This window comes from Rosa chinensis, unplaced genomic scaffold (genome assembly GCF_002994745.2).
Source record: "Rosa chinensis cultivar Old Blush unplaced genomic scaffold, RchiOBHm-V2 RchiOBHmChr0c16, whole genome shotgun sequence".
Taxonomy (NCBI): Eukaryota; Viridiplantae; Streptophyta; class Magnoliopsida; order Rosales; family Rosaceae; genus Rosa; species Rosa chinensis.
In genome coordinates this window covers 176,765-203,158 of record NW_020126829.1, presented here as the reverse complement: position 1 = coordinate 203,158, position 26,394 = coordinate 176,765, and the positions used below count along the sequence as shown (strand labels likewise).

Below are 26,394 nucleotides of genomic sequence, written 5' to 3'. Positions count from 1 at the left end.
AACCACTCAGTCTGAATAGAAGATTCAAATCCAAGGCTAGCCAACCTATGAGCAATAGAATTTGCTTGCCTATTTACATGAAGCAATTCAATGAAATGAAAGGACTTACATAAATCCTTGATATCATCTACTAGGTTACTTAGTAGCGAGTGGTCACCAACCTGATCAGTAACAAATTGTATAGCAACAAGACAATCACTTTCAATTTCTACCTTTGTCGCTCCCAATTGTTGAAACATATGCATGCCATGCTTGATGGCTAGTAACTCAACATGAAGGGGTGACGTAATAAACTGCACTTTACATAAACTGGGTCAAGGGCCATGTCTTACTAAAAGTAAATAACAATAAAACAAAGTAGAAAAATAAACTAGGACAAGGGTCAAAGCCCAGACCCAAAGCCCATTAGGCCCAAGTTTGAGTAACCGATTGCAGAGATCACGACCCACCCATGCTGCCAGTGCCTCACCACCACCAGCAGCCTCGCCTCACAAGCTTTGTTTTAAAACCTATGTTTCAGTTTTTTAAAATTCAAATTATGAGGCATTTGTCGTAATGGTCGTTACGTACTCACCTACGTGTCAAATTATTATTGGCTTCCGTGAAACGGTCTGGCTACCCTTCCTAGAAAAGACATTGCCCCAAAATAGAGTCCTGTTTTCTCCCATTACTATTTCATTCAACCCTCTCCCTGCCTATTGCGACCTTTCATCGCTTCAGAACCAGCAGCAAACTAAAACCCCCAGCTCCTCCATTTAAACATCAAAGCAAAATGTCACCAAAAAATCAATCAGTGCAACCGATCTCAAACGCCCGTCAAATCTTTACTCAAATGCAGAGGAGTATGCAAATCATTGTGCTGTTTAATCCTCATCCTCAGCAAAACCATCCAAAACGACGATGCTCACCTCCTCCTGCATATCCAACGAGGGAAGCATGCAGCAAATTTCCATAGGTATTGGTCTTTGTTCGAATATAATGATTACAAGTTTGATTTTATGTATAGACGAGAAATGCGCGCTACTATTGTAGCAACAACTTTAATTTCCATCTTCAGTTTGTGTTTAAGATTGTTGACCTATTAAGATCCACATACAATTAAGCCTTTCTCTTAAAGCTAAACCTCTCGGGAATGAGACCGTTGATAAGATGAATGTTGTGTGTAGGTTGAAGAAGTCACTATATGGTTTGAAACAATCCCCCCGTTGCATGGTTTGGGCGCTTTACTCAAGCAATGAAGCAATTTGGATCATACTCTCTTCCTTAAGCATCATAAGGGTAAAGTAACAGCATTAATCATCTATGTTGATGATATAGTGATCACGGGTGATGATCGAGAGGAAATTAGGAGGTTGCAGCAGCAGTTAGCTTCGGAGTTTGAGATGAAAGACCTTGGTGACTTGAGATATTTCCTTGGGATAGAGGTAGCCAGGGAAAGCAGCAGCATCTTCTTGTGCCAAAGAAAATATGTTCTAGACTTGCTGTCAGAAACGGGTATGTTAGATTGCAGGTCAGCTGATACACTAATTGAACAGAATCACCGGTTAGCAGAGTACCCTGATCAAGTCCCAACTGATAGGGTGAGGTATCAAAGGTTAGTTGGCAGATTAATCTATTTGGGTCACACTAGACCTGATTTAGCTTATGCAGTGAGTGTGGTGAGCCAATTCATGCATAACCTAGTGAAGACCACATGGATGCAGTCATGCGAATCCTGCGGTATCTAAAGAGAGCTCCTGGGAAGGGCCTTATGTTCTCAAAACATCACTGCCTGGAGGTGACTGGTTATACTGATACTGATTGGGCTGGTTGTATTACTGATAGGAGATTGACCTCGGGTTACTTTACATTTGTCGGAGGGAACCTTGTCACTTGGAAGAGTAAAAAACAAAAGGTGGTGGCAAGGTCTAGTGCTGAAGCTGAGTATAGAGGTATGGCACATGGAGTGTGTGAGTTGTTATGGTTACGTAATTTATTGCGTGATTTGGGGTTCAAGCCAAAAGGAGCTATGAAGTTTTTTTGTGATAACAAAGTAGCTATTGAAATTTCACATAACCCAGTGCAACATGATCATACGAAGCATGTGGAAGTTGACCGACACTTTATCAAGGAGAAGTTGGACGCAAACCTGATTGCCTTCCCATTCATACCAACTGAGGAGCAGTTAGCAGATGTTCAGACTAAGGGTGTGTCAGTCAAAGTATTTCATGACTCACTTGACAAGTTGGGCATTCGAGATGTGTATGCTCCAACTTGAGGGGGAGTGTTGTGAGTCACAGATATTTTAGGATTACTATTAGGAATAGAATTATACTAATTGTATAGAATCAGGATTGTAATTGTGGTTTGATTACTTTCCTTATTAGTTCAGAATTAGGGTTGTATAAGGTTGTATAAATATGCCTCTGTATATTGAATGAATGTGTGTGAGAATTCATCCTCGAATTATACTAATTGTATAGAATTAGGATTGTAATTGTGGTTTGATTACTTTCCTTATTAGTCCAGAATTAGGGTTGTATAAGGTTGTATAAATATGTCTCTGTATATTGAATGAATGTGTGTGAGAATTCATCCTCCAAAGCTTCTTGTTCTCTAGAGAGTCTTATTTTTCAACTGACAACATCGAGACGAAGCCTCCAACACTCATGTGTCACGGTAGCATGGCCGAAATAAAAAAATTCGTTGGAAAACCGGTGAAGCTTTAGAGGTTCGATTCTCCCTCACTAGAAACCCATCTTTGAAAACCAACTCCACAGACACATCAGCAGCATCGAGATGGAGTCATTTATGCCCGTCCATCATCAAGAAGTGGCCGGAATACAAGAATTCGTCGAAGAACTAGAGAGTCTTCCGGGCTTCGTCCTACCGCCATCGATGGTTGTTCAGAGCAAATGCAAAAAGTACCGGACCTCATTTTGCTCTGTCAACACAAAGCTAACGGCATCAATGCTACGTTGGTAGGTGGACGGACGACAAAGAATGGACAAGGTCGCTGTCGTTGCAAAATGGGCCATCGACTCGGGTATCAGGTTGACTGATCTGATCCATTCCAAACTGATCCAGTGATATATCTAACACGATCAACGGTACAGATCTAGCACTGTTTGAAATCCATGATCCAGATTGCATCGCATCATGTTCTATTTAAAAAAAAAATAATCGGATAACGCTAACTTTCAAAAATGATTAAAAATAACTTGAATGTCTGAAAAATCCTCCGAAATTTGTAATGAACTCGTAATGACCTCTAATTTAATCCTAATTGCTCAAAGATAAAATTGGAAAAAAAATTAAATAATATTTGAAAGTTATAGAGTCTAAAATAAACTAAATAGTAGTAGGAATTCAAATTAAATTTGCTCGAAATTATATTTCCTTTTTAAAATAGGAAACTAAATCTTCGAGATCTTACATTATGATTGTTGTGGGTTGTGTCCATTCCTAAACTCGATTTGCTTGTGGGGCTAAAATCCTAACAAGTGGTATCAAAACTTTAATTCAAAGTTGTGGCAGTTTGTTTGAGATTCAAGGCACCAAAGAGTTTTACAATTCAACAACTGATGGCAAATGCAGCATTACTCTTTGGCAGAGGAGAGAAAAGGATTTCTTACCCAACTATTCTTAGTTAGAGCTTTAGTAGGCAAGGATGGAAAGCTAGAAGGAATAGAAGATGATAAGTGAGAAGAGCTGGAGTCACACTGTGTTAGCACGGTACGGCTGTATATGGCTGATGACATTATCAGCAATATGTTACGGATGAAGATATTCTCTGCCGGCTCAATGGGAGGAGTTGGAAAAACCCTATCTTGCATAGAGTCTGACCAATGTTGTAAATGATAATGACTATTCATGCAATAGGTATTGCTTAATGTATGCGATTGACAGACTCGTAATGTATGCCATTGACATACTTGTAATGTGCGATTGATTAGTATAACTATTATGTATTGCCTTTTGTATACATGATGTAACCCTATATAAACCTCATGGTGAGATGAATACAATACAATTATCCAATTCTCTACAACATGTTATCAGCACGATACTCTAACCCAAGCCCTAGCCAGAAAAAAAAACCCTAACACCCGAAATTTCTTTCACCAAAAACTGCCGCAAACTCCTAGCATTTTCTAGCCATACCGTGCACTGCTCCTGTAGCCCTTGAGCACCTGTGTGCCTCCTACTGCCTCTGTAGCATCGTCGCACGCCTGCTGCCCCTACAGCACAGCAGCACGCTCGTTCCTGTGCAGATCAGCCTGTTTGCATGCCCCGAAACGTCTTGATCGGGACCTCAGATAAAAATCCTTCCTTCATAAAGTTGTTCGTCTCTGCCTCTACTATCTGACCTACAAATTTCAGCCCTATTGGAGTCGTTTTGAGATCTGTACACCATTCGAAGTGGGAGATGTTCAGAAGCGAATCTGCTCCGAATTTCAACAAGTAAGTTTTAAAGATTAAAGTTCCTGCTTTCTTGTCTTTTAAATTCCTTTATTTTCTGCAGGATTTTCAATATACGAACATGAGTTCGATTATTTAATAAAGCAGAATTATGGGGATTCACGCTTAACGAACTAAAAGTGTTCGTATGAACTAAGAGTGTTCATAATGCTTGGACTAAGAGCGTCCGTAAGCATCAAATTGTGACCATATTAAAACATTATTGTTTGGTCTAATCCGAAAGAGATTCTTGGAAATTGTTTTCTTGGTAGAATAGCTCGGAAATCTTATTATTTTAGTTTTCGAGGAACTTTAGCTCCGAAACTAATATATCTTCTCTTCTTATTTTCAGGATGTCGAATGAACCTAGACTTGACTTTCCCATGCTTGACTCAACAGGCTCGGATTACCACAATTGGGTAACCGATGTTGAGAACCACCTCACTACAAAGGAAATATTACCCATAATCCAGGCACCTAACCCGGATAGTGTGTTCGTGCGAACACCTACAAAGCATGCTCAAGCAGTTATCTTAATGCAACGCCATATGGACAAGGCACTCAAATTGGAGTATATGTCAATCAAGGATGCAAGAGAGCTATGGGTAGCGCTAGAAGAGCGCTTTGGCAATGTCCAAGATTCCCTCCTCCCTGACTTGAAGGTTCAATGGAACAATCTGCGCTTTGCTGATTTCAAGTCTGTTGCTGAATATAATTCAGAAGCTCTTCGCCTACAGTCCATGTTGAGGTTTTGTGGACAACTTGTCACAGAGCAAGAGCTAATTGAGAAAACTCTCTCCACCTTCCTCGTTTCAGCCATTGTGGTATCAAAGCAATACCGCACTGAAGTCAATGCTGGATGGATCACGAGGTTTCATCAGCTTATCAATCTCATATCTGTAGCTGAGAAACATGATAACATACTCATGAGGAATTATAATTCAAGGCCCATTGGAACTAAAAGCGTTCATGAGGCGAATTATAATGCACCCAAAAGAGGGCGCAAGGAGCGGAACCCTAAGAATAAGGGATATGAGGGACGTATGGGTCCATATAACCGCCCTAACAAGGAATGAAACTACAGGTTTGGTGCAGATACACGTGGTGGCAATGCCACACATGGGAGAGTTGGTCGTGGTGGTGGCGCCATGGCTCATGGTGGAGGTGCCATGGGTCGTGGTGGTGGCACCAACCCTTCTAGGGAACGCCCACAACGTGCACCTCAGTTAAAGGGAGGCAACCATAATAGCATGTGTCATCGATGTGGATCATGTGAGCATTGGTTCAAGCAATGCAAGGCAATCGAGCAACTAGCTTCAAGATACAGGGACCTGAGGGAGCAAGAAGTATACCTTGCAGAAGAAGAAGAAGAAAGTGGTGGAGACATCCATTTCACCATAGAGGACTTCAAAGCTGACGATGAAGTGCACAAGGATGCCGCAGACTTTGATTAAATTAGTCCTTTTATTTTCCAAGAATTTTTGTAATGGCAATATGCCTTAGTCAATAAATGACAATTGTATTAAACTCTTTCTTATGTGGTGCACCCAATGAAATATGATGTCTAGGAAAGTCATTGAGATTAATGGTACTTAAGAGAGCCTCGCTCCACCAACATCTCTCTCTGCTTTCCTGGTCATATTTGATTAGAGTTACCAAACGGATAGAGTGACTACAATGTGTCTTAGTTTTATTTTATTTTGGATTAGACTTTTTGGGACCTTTGATGTAATCATTGGCTATCTTTATTAATAAAGTATCGTATTATTATTCGATGTCATGGACATGTTTTAAATCTGAACTTTATTATTGTTCAGTATGTTTCCTGGAGAGTTGGAATGCCTTGTTGATAGTGGCACCACACATACTATATTGCGACATAGGCAACTATTTCTATGGATGACGCCTAGTCGATCTTCTGTGACTACGATCGCTGGACCATCACAATTGTTTCATGGTCGAGGACCAGCTCAATTTATGTTGCCAAATGGTACAAGTATTAATGTCACCGAAGCTCTATATGCTCCTAGGGATGGAAGGACCCTATTGAGTTTTAAAGATATAAGAGCCAATGGTTTTCATGTGGAAACACATTGTGAGAACGGACAAGAGTTCCTTTGCATCACCTCTAATGACTACGGACATAAACGAGTATTAGAGAAACTTATGTGTTGATCTAGTGGGTTGTATGCAACCACTATTTAAATTATTGAATCCAACCATGTCATGAGAGATGACTTATGGGATTCTGACACATATAGGCTTTGGCATGACCGTTTGGGACACCCAGGTCGTGATATGATGATCCGTATATTAAAGACTTCACACAGACATCCATTTTTCAAAACGGAAAGAAGTCAGAACCAAAATTCGATCCAAGGTAGGGCTGGCGCCGCCTACCCCCTGCGAGCCAAAAGTGGTATTGACGCCACCAATACCTCCTTGGTTCCTTTTTCTACTTCTAAAGTCAATTGTGACTTCGTGGCTCAACCGAATACTTCCCTGGTTGCTTCTAAAGCCCATCTTTCATTTTGCAAAGCCTGCTCTTTAGCAAAATTAGGATCGATACCATCCTATGCAAAGGACACTAAAGAAAATATTCCATTCTTACAAAGAATCCAAGGTGATATTTGTGGACCTATTCAACCAACTTGCGGACCATTTAGATATTTTATGGTGTTGGTTGCTACATCGACACGATGGTCACATGTCATGCTATTGTCCACAAGAAATGCTGCATTTGCTAAACTCCTAGCACAAATTATTAAATTAAGGGCTCACCACCCTGATTATCCCATTAAGTCAATTCGTCTTGACAATGCTGGAGAGTTTACATCAAAAACATTTGATGACTATTGCATGTCCATTTGGATTGAGGTTGAACACCCTGTTCCTCATGTTCACACCCAAAATGGTCTCGCAAAAGCTGCCATTAAAAGACTTCAAATGGTCGCTAGAGCTTTGGTTATGCGCACCAATCTCCCTGTTTCTGCTTGGGGCTATGCAATATTGCATACAGCAGTGCTCATTCGTCTGAGGCCTACTGCCACTCAACCCTTTTCTGTGTCCCAGATGGTTACTGGATATGAGCCTGATGTTTCACATTTACGCATATTTGGGTGTACAGTTTATGTGCCAATTGCGCCGCCACAGCGCACCAAAATGGGTCCTCAAAGACGATTAGGCATTTATGTTGGATATGACTCTCCAACCATTATCCGCTACTTAGAACCCTTAACAGGCGATCTATTTACCGCTAGATTTGCGGATTGTCACTTTGATGAGACAGTCTTCCTGTCGTTAGGGGGAGGTAAGAACAATAATATTCAACAGAAATGACAGGAATTGTCGTGTATGTCCCCACTTTGTCTCATCTTGATCCCCGAACCGTACAGTCCAAAATTGAAGTGCGGAGAATTCTTGATCTTCAGAACGTAGCAGACTCTATGCCTGATGAGTTTTCTGATCACATATACCTGCTGCAAACGTGCCTGCAAGGATTGATGTCCCTAAAAATCATGGACATGACGCCTCCACCACTAATAGTGATGGCAATATGGCTCAGGCCGGGCTCCCAGCAAGGAAACGTGGGAGGCCCAAAGGTTCGATGGATTCTCGCCCGAGAAAGAAAGCGAGTTTGGCACAGAAAGATCCATTAATCATCGACATAAATAACCCGTCTCATGAAGATATTCCGGATTATGGTTATGTCCAAGAGACATCATTGGGGGACGCTCCAATGCTAGAACCAATTCCAGCGAATAGGGAGATCTCCATGAATTACACTAGTGTACATGAGACGTTGAATCGAGATTCTATTATCCTTGATAATGTGTTTGCATATTCTATTGCTCAAGGAATTATAGAACACGAAGATATCGAACCTCGCTCCGTTGAGAAATGTCAACGAAGAGCAGACTGTCCTAAATGGAAAGATGCGATCCAGGTTGAATTGAATTCACTAACAAAGAGACAGGTATTTGGGCCTTTAACGCTAACACCCCCAAGTATAAAGCCTGTTGGCCATAAATGGGTCTTTGTTAGAAAGCGTAATGAGAAAAATGAGGTTGTTAGATACAAAGCCCGCCTTATAGCGCAAGGTTTCTCACAACACCCTGGAATCGACTACGAGGAGACATATTCTCCCGTAATGGACGTTATAACGTTCCACTACCTTGTCAGTTTGGTAGTTTCTGAAAAACTTGACATGCAGCTTATGGATGTGGTTACAGCATATCTCTATGGGGATCTAGATTCAGAGATATATGTGAAGGTTCTAGATGGACTTCAATTACCCAAGTCAAGTGGCTCTAAACCACGGAGCGCGTTTTCAATAAGATTGAGACGCTCACTATATGGATTGAAACAATCCGGACGGATGTGGTATAACCGTCTAATTGAGTACTTGATTGGAAATGGATATGTCAACAATGAAATATGCCCATGCGTGTTTATAAAGAGGACAAGTTCCGGATTTGAAATTGTAGCAATGTATGTCGATGACATGAACCTAATTGGAACTCTAGATGAGTTAAAGGAAACTGCTAAGTACTTGAAATCCGAATTTGAGATGAAAGATCTTGGGAAAACACGGTTTTGCCTTAGACTAGGACTCGAGCACCGTAGTGATGGGATTATGATCCATCAGTCAGCATATAATCAAAAATTATTAAGGCGCTTTAATGAAGATAAAGCAAAGCCTATGAGGATTCCCATGATCAGTCGTAGTCTTGAGCCTGAAAAATATCTATTTCGTCCAAGGGATGAGGACGAAGACTTATTAGAGGCTGAAGTGCCCTATCTAAGTGCAATAGGCGCATTATTGTACTTAGCTCAATGCACAAGACCGGACATCTCATTTGCAGCGAACTTCTTAGCCCGGCATCTAAGTGCAATAGGCGCATTATTGTACTTAGCTCAATGCACAAGACCAGACATCTGAATCGCAGTGAACTTGTTAGCTCGGCATAGTTCTGCGCCAACACGCCGCCATTGGATTGGCATAAAGACAATCTTTCGATACTTGAGAGGTACGATTGATATGGACTTGTTCTATCCCTACAGAGAGAAAAGAAATAACAAAAGTGTGGGATCGGACTCCATAAGGCAAAATGCCACCTTCCGTGCTCCTCCTCCCTTCCATCAAAATGACAATGATGTCTTGATGGGTTTTGCTGATGCAGGGTATCTCTCTGACCCTCACAAAGGTCGCTTCCAAACGGGTTATGTCTTTACCATGGGAAGCACTGTGATATCTTGGAGGTCTATAAAGCAGACCCTTGTTGCTACTTCCTCAAATCATGCAGAGATTATCGCTCTACATGAAGCGAGAATGCATATAGCTAAGGTCTGTAGTTAGACACATTCGAGGAACTTGTGGTTTGAAGTCTACCACAGATGAACCTACATGCATTTATGAAGATAATGCAGCTTGTATTGAGCAAATAAAGTTAGGTTTCATCAAGGGCGACAACACCAAGCATATATCACCTAAGTTCTTTTACAATCAGCAACAACAAACACTTCTAAATATTGAAGTGAATCAAATCCGTTCAGAGGATAATGTAGCAGACTTGTTTACCAAGTCGTTACCTAAATCCACCTTCAAGAAACATGTGAAGAGCATCAGATTAAGAAAGTTATCCGAACTCCCATAATTGTAGAAATCAGGGGGAGACCTTGACATCAGGGGGAGGTATGATGTCTACATGTTCGATCTCGAAGAGTGAAGGACGTGTTGTGCTCTTTTTGCTCTTCGACCAGGGTTATTTTTGTCTCACAGGGTTTTTATTACCTGGCAAGGTTTTTAGTGAGGCAATGATCAAAACGTCATCATCGAGTTTGAGCGGCACAAGGGGGAGTGTGGAAGGATGTCGACTACTCCACATTCACGTGCGTTGTGCTCTTTTTCTCTTTCGACCAAGGTTGTTTTTTCCCACAGGGTTTTTATTACTTGGCAAGGTTTTTGACGAGGCAACTTAGAAGCGCATATATAACATAGGCAACACTATTGACATGGAATATCCAAGGGGGAGTGTTGTAAATGATAATGACTATTCATGCAATAAGTATTGCTTAATGTATGCGATTGACAGACTCACAATGTATGCGATTGACAGACTCGTAATGTATGTCATTGACATACTTGTAATGTGCGATTGATTAGTATAGCTATCATGTATTGCCTTTTGTATACATGAAGTAACTCTATATAAACCTCATGGTGAGATGAATACAATACAATTATCCAATTCTCTATAACAACCAACAAGTTATGATAAAGCGGCAATTGTAGATGCTGAAGATGCATGACGGCAATAATCTTATGGACCACATGAACGTGTTCGATCAATGGATGCTTGGATCAACTGCAGAAAGTTGATGTGAATAGGAAGAAGCTAAGGCCCGTTTACTTCTTACCTAGCTTCCCAAATTGTATAAAAATGTGGTGATTTTTACCTAGTTTTATTATCAGAGTGAAATAACAAATATCTTGGGTGGACGTAGGCAAGTTATTTGCTGAACCACATTAAATCTTGTGTTAACTATTTTTCATATTTATTTGTTTGTTCTGCTTTATTGTGGTTGTTACGGGATGTGTTTATTCCTAAATCTTGATTCGTTCTTGGGATTAAAATCCCAATATAGACTAGCATGCATTTATGTTGAAAGAAGAAACAAACTTTTTTAAATACAAGTCATCTTCCAAGAGTCCAGAGGAAAAATCCAAATGTCGAAGACTCGAGAGTCTTCCTCATAACAAAAGAACTGACTATACTATAGAACAAAACTTGACTCTCTAAAGCGTTCATTTCTATATTCATTACAATAATTAAATTTCCTGAATTTTCAGTACGTAGCATGTATGCCTATAGTTCCTCTTTGCATATTCTGCATGCTATGCTATTTTTTGTAATCCCTTCATGTCAGAGAACTTTATAAAACCTCTTGCGTAATTGATTTGAAAGATATAACATCAAAACTGGTCAATATATACCAGGAAAGAAGTCAGAAGCGTCCTCTTCTTCTTGTCCTTCATATTTTCTTAATCTCCTTGCTTTCATTGAAAGCCACCTCATTACCAAGAGCAGAGGCTGAAGCTCTCATAAGCTGGAAGAACAGCTTTGATTCTGCATCCCATTCTCTCAATTCATGGTCCCTCATAAATTTAAACAACCTCTGCAACTGGACCTCCATTGTCTGTGACACCAAAACCAAAACAGTTTCCCAGATTGACCTCTCAAATTTCAACCTCAATGCAACACTAACAGGATTGGACCTCACCCAGTTTCTAAATCTCACCCATTTCAACCTCAATGGCAACAATTTCACAGGGGCAATACCATCTGCCATTGGCAACCCCACCAAGCTCACAACTAGGGATGTGGGCAACAATCTTTTTGCACAGGAAGTGCCTGTGGAAATGGGGAAGCTAACGCGGGTTGAGTATTTTAGTCTTTACAGCAACAATCTCAGCGGTGCCATTCCATATCAGCTGGACAATCTGGAAAAGGTACAATATTTGGTTCTTGGAAGTAACTACTTAGAGCCTGCTGATTGGTCTAAATTATCTGTTTTTCCTGTTTTGACATACCTTAATCCCACCAGAGATTGGGAACATGATTTCGTTGTCTGTCTTTGATGTCAACACAAACCAATTTGAGGGGAGTTGCCAGAGACCATTTATCTCCTCACAAACCTCCAAGGCTTTTCTGTGTACCATAATAAGTTGTCCGGAAGTATTCCTAGTGATTTTGGGAAGTATAATCCTAACTTGGAATATCTTAACTTCGGGTAACAAATTCTCTAGAGAATTGCCACAAGAACTGTGTAGTGGATTTGCTTTGTAATTTTTCACAGCGAATGATAACAGCTTTACAGGGTCATTGCCCGAGTGCTTGAGATTTTGTTCAGCATTAGTTCTAGTGTGGCTTGATCAGAACAAATTCACTGGTAACATTGCCAATGCATTTGGTACACATCCCAGCCTTAAGTACGTTTCTCTCAGCAGCAATCAATTTCTCAGTCATGTCTCACCAGAATGGGGAGAATACAAAAATCTCACTTGCTTACTGATTGATAGAAATAAAACATCTGGTGAAATACCGGTTGAGCTTGGGAAGTTGATCAACTTAAAGAAGCTCAGTCTTGACTCTAATGACTTGACTGGACACGTTCCACCTCAATTGGGAAACTTAGGCATGTTGTTCAGTCTCCACCCGAGCAATAATCATCTGATGGGGGGGTCCCTCAGAATCTAAGCAATTTGACTATGCTTCAGGAACTTGATTTATCTGGAAACCATTTGACAAGAACTATACCAGCAGAGCTTGGTGGTTTGAAGTGGTAACCATAGCAGGAAGTCTTCGGAGAAGACAAATTCAGGAGAATTAGAGACACTGGCCCTGGCATGAATATCAGCATGCCATATTTCTTTCTCTATGAACATGTTGGACTTGAGAGTAATTGAAATATTGCAGAAAATGTTTGCAATTAATCAAGATGATTCCCAAAGGGTGATAATCAATGTCATCTTGCTTGAGAAGGTTCACCAAAACAGCAGAATCAGATTCAATTTCCAAATGCGTGATTGATAGGTCCAAGGCAAGCTTCATCTCATAAAACAAGCCCCAGGCTTCAGCTTGCAGAACTTCTCCAAACCCAATATTGTACATGAAGCCACTAATCCAGTTACCAGAGGAGTCTCTAATGAGACCACCAGCACCAATGCTTCCATTTCCAGATTTTGACCCATCAAAGTAAGTTTAAAATGACCAGGCATAGGTTTGTTCCAAGATAGCAAAGACTTTTGACTTGCTTTTTTTTTTTTTAGTACTGAAACGTAAAGGACAAACCAAATTCTAATCATCATCAATCATCATCATCATCATCAGGTTGTACAAATTACTAGTTCAATGTTCTGCTACATAGTTGCATTTACTGCCGAAAGTGTTAAAACAGTAATGCTCATTGGAGTGTTCTAAACTATTCCCAAATTAACTAGATTAGTCTAGAAACATCTTGTAATTGAGAAGTTGCAGAAAAATCTAGAAAGAAGTAGATATTTATGAGCTTAAGTCGGTGGAGTGGAGATAATCATGTGAATGTCGGTTAACAGCTCCTATATATATATATGTGGATGTACTCTTGTAATTAATGAATGAACCAAGCATAAGTCAATAGTTTCTCTCCTCTGTTTTTCTTTCTTGAACAACCTCCTCTGTTTCTAACTCTTTAGCACCTCCTCCACTTCTAGTCCTAGCTCACCTAGCTCCTAAACATCTTTTCCTAAACACATTGTCCTAGCCCACTACTACTCAAGCTTCCGCACCAAATTCCAACAGTGGTATCAAAGCCACAAATTCTAACAGTGGTATCAGAGCTTTCTTCGATCAAATTTGAGGCGTTGATTTGTGTCTTCCACCATGTCTACCTCCACCTCCAACCAAACATCGATTCCTCTTCCCATCTTCAAGGGAGAAAACTATGTTTTTTGGAGTATCAAGATGAGAACCTTCTTTATGTCTCAAGATCTATGGGACATAGTAGAGAAAGGATTCTCGACTCCAGAAAATCCGACAGTGGAGCAATTGAGGCAAGAAAAGAAAGAAAAATTAAGAGATGCTAGTGCTCTCTTCGCCATTCAACAAGCGGTGGACGATACAAATTTTTCAAGAATCATGGGAGCTACCACATCAAAAGAAGCTTGGGATCTACTAAAGGAGGAGTTTCAAGGGACGGCAAAGGTACGTTCCGTTAAACTACAAACAATGAGGAGAGAGTTAGAAAATTTGAAAATGAAAGATTCTGAGATCGTAAAAGATTACTATTCCCGGTTAAAGGAAATAGTAAATCAATTAAGAGCCTATGGTGAAAATATTAGTGAGACTAGAGTAGTTGAAAAAATACTCATTAGCCTCACTGAAAAATATGACCCAATAGTTACTGCCATCGAAAATTCTAAAGACATAACAACTCTTTCGGTGACAGAACTAATAGGCTCTTTAGAAGCTTATGAGAAAAGATTGAGTAGTCGGAATGAAAGTCTTATAGAAAGTGCATTCCGATCTAAACTCAATATACGATCTCAGAAAAATGAAAAAGAAAAAAAGTTTGAAGAATTTTCTAGAGGAGGAGATAGACCCAAATATTGGGCAAATAAAAAAGATATAAAGGAGAAAAGAAATTATTCTCCATGTGGAATCTGCCACAAAAATAATCATCAAGAAAAATATTGTTGGTTTCGGGGAAAACCAAAATGCCGAAACTGCAACAAATTTGGTCATATTGAGGAAAATTGTTTCCTCAAGAAAAATCACCGAGCAGATTTTTCAGAAGAAAATGAGCAAGATGAGCAGCTCTTCTATGCATGTCACTCGGCGATTGAAGAGAAAAATAAGAAGTGGTACATGGATAGCGGCTGCAGCAATCATATGTCTGGAGACAAAACCATTTTCTCCAAACTTGATACTTCACAAAAGTCTCAAGTGAAACTAGGAAATGGAGAAATGGTGAAAACTAAAGGTAAAGGTACGATTTCCATCCTGACTAATTTAGGAACTAAAAAGATTAATGATGTTCTATTAGTTCCTAGCTTGGAGCATAATCTCCTAAGTGTCGGACAAATGATGGAAAATGGTTATGCTATATTATTTCATGGAGACTTCTGCAACATATTTGACAAGAAAAGAAGGTTGATCTTCAAAATAAGGATGAAAAATAGAAATTTCCCCATCCAATGGCAACAAATGGCCATGAAAGCAGAAGTCGAGAAGAAAAATATTTGCCTAGAGAAAAAGCAGCCGAGGACTCTACCACGTCAAGCAAATAAAGAAAGGAGTTCAAATCCTCCACAACCAAAAAGTTGTGAAGTTGCGATGAAGAAGAAAGCCAGAGAAAGGCTTGGGAAGAAGAAAGATGAAGGAAGGCCATGGAAAAAGAAAGCAAGTGCGAGAACACCTTCGGCAAGGCACTTCCAAGATCGAGACTTAAATTACTATGAGATTAGTCGGAATATCATCAATGAGCATTAAGGAGGAGTGTTAAAACAGTAATGCTCATTGGAGTGTTCTAAACTATTCCCAAATTAACTAGATTAGTCTAGAAACATCTTGTAATTGAGAAGTTGCAGAAAAATCTAGAAAGAAGTAGATATTTATGAGCTTAAGTCGGTGGAGTGGAGATAATCATGTGAATGTCGGTTAACAGCTCCTATATATATATGTGGATGTACTCTTGTAATTAATGAATGAACCAAGCATAAGTCAATAGTTTCTCTCCTCTGTTTTTCTTTCTTGAACAACCTCCTCTGTTTCTAACTCTTTAGCACCTCCTCCACTTCTAGTCCTAGCTCACCTAGCTCCTAAACATCTTTTCCTAAACACATTGTCCTAGCCCACTACTACTAAAGCATCCGCACCAAATTCCAACAGTGGTATCAAAGCCACAAATTCTAACAGAAAGTACTCTATTTAGACATGCTCAAACTCGTTTACAGAACTGAATCTAGGTTCAAAATGTCCGGCATTCAACACCACTTGGAAACCCTCCGATCATAACCTGTTTATGCCAAATCACTGTTGCTGCTGATTTTGTTGCTGGTTCTGAGAGTTGGGTGGAGGCGGCATGCCACGAGGCTGTCCATACAAAGGAACACCACCAGGTGGAGGAGGCATCCCAGGACGAGGCGGTGGACCTTGCATTCCAGGCCGCGGCGGAGGCGGTGGACCCCTCATCACCTGGCCAGGAGGCCCCATTGGTCTCTGAGCAAACTGCATTGGTGGAGGGCCTGGAAACTGAGGTGGACCGCGCTGGTATCCCCTGGCCATCTGCGGCGGCCCTTACTCTATTTAGACTTTTGACTTGCTTTAAACCATTCATAGGCATATCCTTGAATAACATCAGGAAAGTTAAAAGGAACACAAAAACTTGGTTCAAAAATTTCCTTATCAAGTGATATTAGTTGTCGGTTAGGAATTTCAGCTCTCACTGTTTAAAAAAAATCAAAAGGTTAAAACATGAAACATGGGGCACTCATTCATAGGTGGAGTTTCTATTGCATTCAAAAGAAAAAGTGAAAAACTACAGGTCAAGTGTGGACCGACTTGCTGAATGAGCTTCCCAAGTCATTTTAAGTCTCCTCAAAACTATTCAGAGAACTTAAAAAATCAACCTCTTGCTTCAAAATTGATCCTCTCCTGGTGTAGATTCCTCCTTCTGTGCAGCTTTATTGGATCGAGCACAACATCATGAAAGCAGTTCAGGAGACTCCTCTGCATCTCCTCCTTCATATATTCTTGCTCTTTTTGCTACCATTGCAGGCCACGTCATCACAAAGAATACAAGCTGAAGCTCTCCTAAAATGGAAGAACAGCTTTGCTTCTTCACCACCTTCCCTGAATTCATGGTCGCTCACAAACCTAAACAACCTGTGCAACTGGTCTGCCATTGTCTGCAACCACAATACCAAAACAGTTTCCGAAATTCACCTTGCAAACTTCAACATCACCTCAGCACTAACACAGTTCAATTTCAACAAGTTTTTCGATCTCACCCATTTCAACGTCAGTGGCAACAATTTCTCAGGGCCTATACCATCTGCCATTGGCAACCTCACCAAGCTCACAACCTTGGATTTGGGAAACAATACCTTGGAACGAGAAGTGCCTGCGGAAATGGGCAAGTTAACGGAGCTTCATTTTCTAAGTCTCAACAACAACTATCTCAGTGGTACCATTCCCTATCAGCTGGACAATCTCAAAAAGGTACAATATTTGCTTCTTGGAGGTAACCACTTAGACACTCCTGACTGGTCTAAATTTTCAGGCTTTCCTTTGTTGAGCTACCTTGATCTTTATGGGAATAATTTAGATTCAGAGTTCCCAGAATTTATATCTGAATGTAGGAACTTGACCTTCCTGGATTTGTCTGGAAATCTTTTCACTGGCCAAATACCAAAATTGGTAGTTACCAACCTGGTCAAGCTTGAATCTCTCAATCTCACCGATAACCGATTCCAAGGGCCATTCCCATATAACTTTCCCAACATTAACTCAAATATAACGAGATTGAGATAGTGAATTTTCTAATAAATTATTACACCCAATCTGTGGTGTATATAAACAGATTACAATCGTACTACAACTATTGTGTACTACTGTACTACCACATATACAAGGTAAGTATTTACAACGATATATTCCCTTGCAGTCTATTCCTAATAGGGAACGATGACTCACACTAACACTCCCCCTCAAGTTGGCGCATATACATCAACCATGCCCAACTTGCTTAGTGAGTCATAAAATGCCTTCCTGGAAACTCCTTTGGTAAGTACGTCTGCAAGTTGCTCTTCAGTTGGAACAAAAGGAAAGCTAATGATTTTGGCATCTAGCTTCTCTTTTATAAAGTGACGATCAACTTCCACATGCTTAGTACGATCATGCTGTACTGGATTCTGTGATATGTCAATAGCTGCCTTGTTGTCACAATACAACTGCATGGAATTTTTGAGTATGAAACCTAGATCACGTAACAGATTTCTCAGCCACAACAATTCACACACTCCGTGAGCCATACCTCTATACTCCGCCTCAGCACTAGAACGTGCAACAACTTTCTGTTTCTTACTCTTCCATGTAACCAAATTACCTCCCACAAAGGTAAAGTAACCTGATGTCGACCTCCTGTCTGTGATATTTCCAGCCCAATCTGCATCTGTGAAGCCACAAACCTCAAGAATGTCGTTGTGTTTAGAAAATAGTACTCCCCTACCTGGAGCTGACTTCAAGTACTTCAGAATTCGCATAACAGCATCCATGTGACTCTCACTCGGATTATGCATGAACTGACTCACCACGCTCACTGCATACGCAACGTCAGGTCTGGTATGAGCCAAATAAATCAAGCGCCCAACTAACCTCTGATAGCGAGCTCGATCAGTAGGTACCTGATCTGGATACTCAGCTAAACCATGGTTCTGCTCAATAGGAGTATCAATAGGTCTGCAATCTAATAAACCTGTCTTTGTCAGCAAGTCAAGAACATACTTCCTCTGGCACAGATAGATTCCTTCTCTCCCCCTGGCTACCTCAATTCCTAAGAAGTACTTAAGCTCACCCAAGTCCTTCATCTCAAACTCAGAAGCTAGCTGTCTCTGCAGTCTATCCATCTCAACAGTGTCATTACCAGTGATTACCATATCATCCACATAGATAATTAGAGCTGTTACCTTCCCCTGTTGATGCTTGAGAAACAAGGTATGGTCTGAGTTGCTCTGCCTGTAACCAACCTTCCGCATGAACTGTGAAAATCTTCCAAACCAAGCACGAGGTGACTGTTTGAGACCATACAGAGATTTTCTCAATTTGCATACAAACTCACCAGGAGAAGCAACTACATACCCTGGTGGGAGGCACATGTATACTTCCTCAGCTAACTCTCCATGAAGAAATGCATTCTTGACATCAAATTGTCGGAGTGGCCAGTTTAAACTAGCAGCGAACGAGAGCAAAACCCGAATAGTATTCATCTTGGCAACAGGAGCAAAAGTTTCATCATAGTCTATACCATACGTCTGAGTAAATCCCTTTGCTACAAGACGTGCTTTGTATCGATTCACTGATCCATCTGCATTATGCTTCACGGTAAACACCCAACGACAGCCTACAGCCTTCTTGCCTTGTGGTGGAGACACAAGTTGCCAAGTACTGTTCTTCTGCAACGCCTCCATCTCTTCATCCATAGCCTTCCTCCACTTTGGATCCCCCAATGCATCCTGCACTTTGTTAGGTACTGATACAGCAGATATTTGATTCACAAATGATGCATATGACTTAGATAACCTACTAGTGGACATATAGTTGGCTACTGGATATGTTGATTTGGCAGTAAGAGTAGGTTCATATCTTTTGGCTGATTGACCTCGAGTGGTCCTATGTGGTAACACATATTGCTCAACATTAGACTCACTACTACTAGTATCAGTGGATGGACATACCTCAAATGGATGATCTTCAGTACCAGGAAGCTGTGGGTCAGGGGTAGAAGCGATGGCAGGAGGGGCAGTTGTGTCTTCAACCTCATTCTGAGTGATGGAAACTGGTGCTTCTGCTGCTGGAGGAGGCGAGCTAATAGTTTCAACCGGATCCGTCAAAATACCTCCTGGCTGTGTGCCTTCTCCTTCTCCCTCTGATTCCTCCCCCTCTCCATGATATAGCTCTTCAAAATATGAATTCTCCCCCTGAAGAGCTGTATCTGAAGAGGAGAAATAACTCATGTCTTCAAAGAAAGTAACATCCATAGTGACATAATACTTTCTGGTGGGTGGATGATAACACTTGTACCCCTTCTGATGACCTCCGTAGCCAACAAACACACACTTAAGGGCCCGGGCATCTAACTTAGACCTCTGATTTTTTGGTACATGGACAAAGGCAACACAACCAAAAACACGAGCTGGAAGATTGTGAAAAGATGGTAAGGAGACATGAGAGGCGAGAACCTCAAAAGGAATTTTGCCCTGAAGGACACTAGATGGAAGACGATTGATAAGATGAGAGGAAGCATGTATAGCATCGCCCCAAAGATACTTAGGCATATGAGCACTAAAAAGAAGGGCACGAGCCATATCAAGTAAATGACGGTTTTTCCGTTCGGACACTCCATTCTGTTCTGGTGTTTGTGGACACGTGGTTTGGTGAACAATCCCATGGTTTTGAAAAAATTCTTGGAACACATGATTCACATACTCCCCCCCATTGTCAGAACGAAGGACTTTAATGGTGCTATGATATTGTGTCTGAACAAGATTACGAAAGGTTTGAAAAGCGGGGAAGACTTCAGCTTTGGTTTTAAGAAGAGCAACCCATGACAATCTTGTACAATCATCAATAAACAACACAAAATATCGCATACCCGATACAGTAGGCTCTCTAGAAGGACCCCAAACATCAGAATGAATCAACTCAAAGGGAATAACACTTTTATTAGAAATACTAGGAGAATAAGTAGCACGATGACTCTTGGCCAAGACACATGTTTCACAATGTAAAATTGACTCATCCACACCAATAAACAGAGTAGGCATGGTTTTCTTCATAAGACTAAAAGATGGATGCCCTAAACGGCGATGCCACAACCAAATCTCACTTAGCTTATCAGAAGTCGAAGTCAAAGCGGCTCTGGACGGTGCTCCTGGTTTCTCTCCTGCGTATGTCTGATCCAGATGGAACAACCGGCCCCTCAGATACCCCCGACCGACTATCTCCCTGGTGAGAAGATCCTGAAAAATCACATACATAGGATAAAAGGTTACAGAGCATTTAGACTCAGTGTTCAATTGTGGGACAGATATCAAGTGATGAGATAAGTCAGGCACATATAACACATTATGAAGTTCTAAGGTAGGAGTAATACGCACTGACCCTGAACCTAACACAGGAAAAGCCTCACCATTGGCATTGGTGACATAGGACACTGGTGGGGAAGACAACTCAGTAAAATATGATTTATCATAAGTCATATGATCGGAGGCACCAGAATCAATAATCCATGTATCAGAACCAACAAAGTGAGAAACCTTTAAAGCCATACCAATTTTACCTCGACCAGCTATAGAGGCTGTAGGAGTAGCTCCACCTGCTGTATGATGATCTTGGCCAGCTACGCCATAGAAATCTGGTTCTTGGACTAATTGAACAGCAGCTGCTTTCGCCTTAGGACGATAACCTTGCTTTTTCGGTTTCAGGTGAGGGTTCAACTTCCAACAAGTCTCTCGAACATGCCCAAGGTCGTTGCAATAAGAACATTGAGGACGAGCGCGATTGGTGAAGCCTTGTGGGAAACCTTGCTGATGAAGAGGGGCTGAATTCTGCTGCTGAAGGAAAGGGGCCGGTGACTTGGCCTGAATGGCTAGGCTAGAGACTTCAACCTGTGCATGTTTGACACTTTCCTGTTGAGACTCATCCTTGCGGATGTATGTAAAAGCTGTGTTCAAACTAGGAGGGTCTGGCATTCTGAGCAATTCTCCCTTGGCACTACTATGCTTCTCATCAAGTCCTCTCAAGAACACATGAACCCGTTCTAGCTCCTTCTCTTTCTGGTACCACACAAGATCTTCCTGATTCTTGATCTTGCAAGGACGCTTCTGATCAATTTCAGCCCATACATTCTTCAGCTTAGTGAAATACACAGCTACTGGTTGCCCATTCTGTTGCATATTAGCAGCTTTGCACATCAATTCATGAACCTGTATAAAATCAGACTCATTTGTATAGAGATCTCCCAACGTCTTCCATATCGCCTCAGCAGTTTCACACTCCTCTACCATTTGTAGCACATCATCAGTCATGGCTCGAAATAGAATTGACATGACAAACCCATCATCATCTTCCCACTTAGTATAGGCCTCCACATTATCTTCACTAGGAGCCTTGATTGTTCCAGTCACATGCCCCATTTTGTGTATCCCACGGAGATAAACAGACATAATCTTCTTCCATGTTCGGAAATTAGCACCAGTGAGTTTGGTACCCCCAAAAGAACCACCTTCTGAGTTCTTGACAGAGACTTCAACCCTCTGGACCTCATTGGTCTTAGAACTCTGACCTTCACTGTCATCACCACCCATTGCAATAATACACTAGAAAAATATACAAATCCCAAAGTGCGCAGCGGAAATAATAACAAATGTCTCCAAACAAAATCAAACAAATAGTAACAACTTTTTTTTTTTTTTTTTTTTTTGAACCTGTTTGACTAAGCTGAATGGGTTGACCGACTCAATCACCGAGTTGACCGAGTTGAGGTGGGTTGATTCACTGAGTTGAGGCCGGTTGACTCACCGAGTTGACCGAGTTGAGATCGATCTGGAATCACCGAGTTGACCGGAGATGGATCTGACGAGTTGAAGATCTGACTGGAATCAATCTGGAATCACCGATCTGTGAACTGGTCGAGCGACAGCGGTCTTGGAGACGAGCGACAGCGGCCTTGAACACAACGACGAAGCCGGTCGAAGACGAAGCCGGTCGAAGATGAGAGACGGCGGTCCTGGACTGAGGACGAGGCCGAAGTGTTGAGCAGAAACGACGGAGTGCCAGCGACAGCCTGGGGACAGCAGCGGAGTGCGACCAACTCTGGACGACAGCGACGACCTGGGGTGCGACGAACAGGTCGGAACTTCGTCTGATGCCGATATGATGCCGTGGAATGTCAACTCTGATGCTGGATCTGATGCACAACAACCTGGAGATGACGCCGAAGTCAAAGACAAAGTGATTGTTCTTTGACGGACGCCTAGGATTACAAGTGGAGATGACGGCGCCGAAGTCAAAGTTTTGACGGATGCCGAGGATGCAAACAAACCCTAACAACGGGGTTCTGACTGAATTTAGAAAGAACAAGAGACAAAATCCTTTCGGATCTTCGCTCTGATACCAACTCAAATATAACGAGATTGAGATAGTGAATTTTCTAATAAATTATTACACCCAATCTGTGGTGTATATAAACAGATTACAATCGTACTACAACTATTGTGTACTACTGTACTACCACATATACAAGGTAAGTATTTACAACGATATATTCCCTTGCAGTCTATTCCTAATAGGGAACGATGACTCACACTAACACATTAAGCACCTTTATTTGGAATCGAACAACTTTAGTGGTCCAATTCCGGAAGATATTGGTTTGATATCTGGTCTTCAATTTATTAGCCTTTATAACAATTCCCTTGAAGGCAAAATCCCATCCTCTGTAGGCCAACTCAGGGAGCTTCAGCACCTAGACCTTGGAAGGAATTCCTTGAACTCTTCAATCTCTTCTGAGCTTGGTCTTTGTACCAACCTAACTTATTTGTCCTTGGCTATGAATAAACTCAGTGGGAAAATTCCAGAAGAAATTGGCCTGTTGACAAAACTTGATCTCCTCTGGCTGAGCAGAAACAATTTCTCTGGATCAATTCCCTCAGAGATAGGAAACTTGAATGTTTTGAGACAATTGTACCTTGGGGGAAACCAGCTCTCAGGGCCGATTCCTATGAAATTCTGGAACCTCACAAATCTTCAGAAGCTTTCTTTAGGAAACAATAGCTTCAATGGGAAAATTCCAGCAGAAATTGGCCTGTTGACAAAACTTGATATCCTCTGGCTGTACGAAAACAATTTCTCTGGATCAATTCCCTCAGAGATAGGAAACTTGAAAGTTTTGATAGAGTTGGACCTTTCGTTGAACCAGTTCACAGGGCCGATTCCTATGAAATTCTGGAACCTCACAAATCTTCAAAGTTTGGACCTTTACAACAACAGCCTTTGCGGCCCAATCCCCCCAGAGGTTGGAAACATGACTTCCATGGTTGACTTTCAAGTCAGCATAAACCAACTTGAAGGGGAGTTGCCAAAAACTATTTCTCACCTAAGAAAACTAGAGTGGTTTTCCGTTTTCACTAATAGGTTTTGGGGTACCATTCCCAGTGATTTCGGGAAGTATAGTCCTAACATGATATATATTGACTTGGCATGGAACAGCTTCTCTGGAGAATTGCCGCCCGAGTTGTGTAGTGGATTTTCTTTGCAGGGATTCTTTGTGCACAATAACAACTTCACAGGGCCATTGCCTGAGTGCTTGAGAAATTGTTCTGCATTAATTGGAGTCTGGGTTGAAGTAAACCAATTCACCGGAAACATCACCAATGCATTTGGTGTTCATCCCCATCTTGAAGTAATTTATCTTAGTCACAACAAGTTCGTTGGTCAACTCTCGCCACAATGGGGAGAGTGCAAAAACATCACGGATATGCAAATGGATGGAAATAGAATTTCTGGTCAAATCCCACCTGAGCTTGGGCAGTTAAGACAATTGCAGAAGCTAAACCTAGGCTCTAATGAATTCAGTGGGGAATTTCCAGTTGCCATTGGGAATCTAAGCTTGTTGTTCTATCTCAGTCTCAGCAGGAACTACTTGACAGGAGTTATCCCTCGGTTTCTTGGCAAATTGACAAGGCTTGAGTTTCTTGATTTGTCTGATAATAATTTTACAGGGGTATTACCAGTCGCCCCTGGAACGTTTCAGAGGTTAACAAGCTTGAACATAAGCCACAACAAATTATCAGGTGGAATACCAGAGGAGATTGGTAATCTACACCTGCAGTACTTGTTGGACCTAAGCAGCAATACATTCTCGGGATCACTACCATTAAACCTTGCCAAGCTTATAATGTTGGAGATTCTAAATGTCTCGCATAACCAACTCTCCAGGAATATACCATCAACATTTTCCAGAATGGCTAGTCTTGTCGGCATTGATTTTTCTTACAACAACTTGACAGGTCCAATCCCAACTGGTGGCATTTTCCAAAAGAAGCTTCCTAATAATGCTTTCATTGGAAATAGTGGTTTGTGTGGTGAAACAGAGGGACTAACTCCATGCACTTCAGGTCCCAAAAAGTCCAACAAGAAAATTCTTGTTGGCGTCCTTGTTCCCATTTGTGGTTTATTGCTGTTGGTAACCATATCTGCTGTAGTTCTTAAGACCTGCAAGAAATCAAATCTCGGAAAAATCGATCATCCTAAGGTGTCTAAAAGTTTTGATTCAATTATTTGGGGAAGACATGGTAAACTGACATTTTCTGAAATCATCACTGCCACCGAGAACTTTGATGAAAAGTACCTCATTGGAAGAGGAGGTTTTGGAAGTGTCTACAAGGCTGTGTTGGACAGACGCAGAGTCGTTGCAGTTAAGAAATTGAATATGTCAGTAGATTCTAGTGACGACATTCCAGAATTGAATCGCAAGAGTTTTGAAAATGAGATAAGAACCTTGACAGAAGTGATGCACAGAAATGTAATAAAACTTTATGGATTCTGTTCCTGGAAGGGGTGCTTGTACTTGGTGTATGAATATGCAGAGAGAGGCAGTTTGAAAATGGTATTTTATGGAGTGGAGGGCGAAGCAGATGTACTTGGCTGGGGCACAAGGGTGGAAATTGTGCAAGGAATAGCTGATGCTATTTCTCACTTGCATAATGACTGCTCTCACCAAATCATTCACCGCGACATAACTTTGAGCAACATATTATTAAATCGGGATTTCGTGCCATGGCTATCAGACTTTGGAACAGCAAGACTATTGAGCTCAGATTCCTCAAACTGGACTGCTGTAGCGGGGTCTTATGGCTACATGGCTCCAGGTATCACTCATTCAATAAACTTATAAACTTGTTTTTCATTTATACAGATGTTTGTACTCGCCTATTAACATATATTATTGTTGTCTATATGTATATGATGGGAAAATGTTTGCTGATTTTGTTATTCTAATGAGCATGCAGAGCTCGCATTCACAATGCAAGTGACAGATAAGTGTGATGTATTCAGCTTTGGAGTGGTGGCATTAGAAATTATGATGGGAAGGCATCCAGGGGAGCTACTGACTTCTCTATCGGAAAATGGAGATATGCTTTTGAAGGATTTGCTAGACCAAAGACTTCGGTCTCCTTCAAGTCAATTAGCAGTGCGACTGGTTTCCTTGTTAACAGTGGCCTTGGCCTGCACCAGCACTAATCCGGATTCACGACCAACCATGCATTTTGTGGCAAAAGAACTGTCATCAGCCAGGACCCGGAGTAGCCTTTCTGACCCGTTCAGTACGGTAACCATCAATAAATTGGCAAATTTTCATAACTAGGAAGTTGCTGGAATAAATAAAAAAAGGTTTAACTACTAAATCCCTTCTCCAAAATTGAAATAGTCTTGCATTTCCTCTAGTTTCTGGTTATTTGATGAATAAATGTATTATTCTAGTGCCAGCAATGGTATAATAAGTAGTATTTCTGTTGATGTAAAACTCAAGTAACTGGTACGCCTGTACTATAACTTGAGTTAATTCTGCTCATCATGCGTTGTGGTATAAATTTCAATAACAATTTCTTGTGGGTTGCTTTCATTTTTG

General features: G+C 41.1%; 1 protein-coding gene across 1 annotated transcript; it reads left to right on the top strand.

The window, feature by feature from the left end:
- Positions 1–15,863: 15,863 nt before the first annotated feature.
- On the top strand, positions 15,864–26,299 carry LOC112181256 (MDIS1-interacting receptor like kinase 2). Its single transcript, XM_040512298.1, has 3 exons — positions 15,864–17,486; positions 23,077–25,633; positions 25,775–26,299. Exons 1-3 carry the CDS (start codon positions 16,689–16,691, stop codon positions 26,128–26,130), a joined length of 3,711 nt encoding a protein of 1,236 aa, XP_040368232.1. The 5' UTR covers positions 15,864–16,688; the 3' UTR covers positions 26,131–26,299.
- The last annotated feature ends 95 nt before the right edge of the window (positions 26,300–26,394 follow it).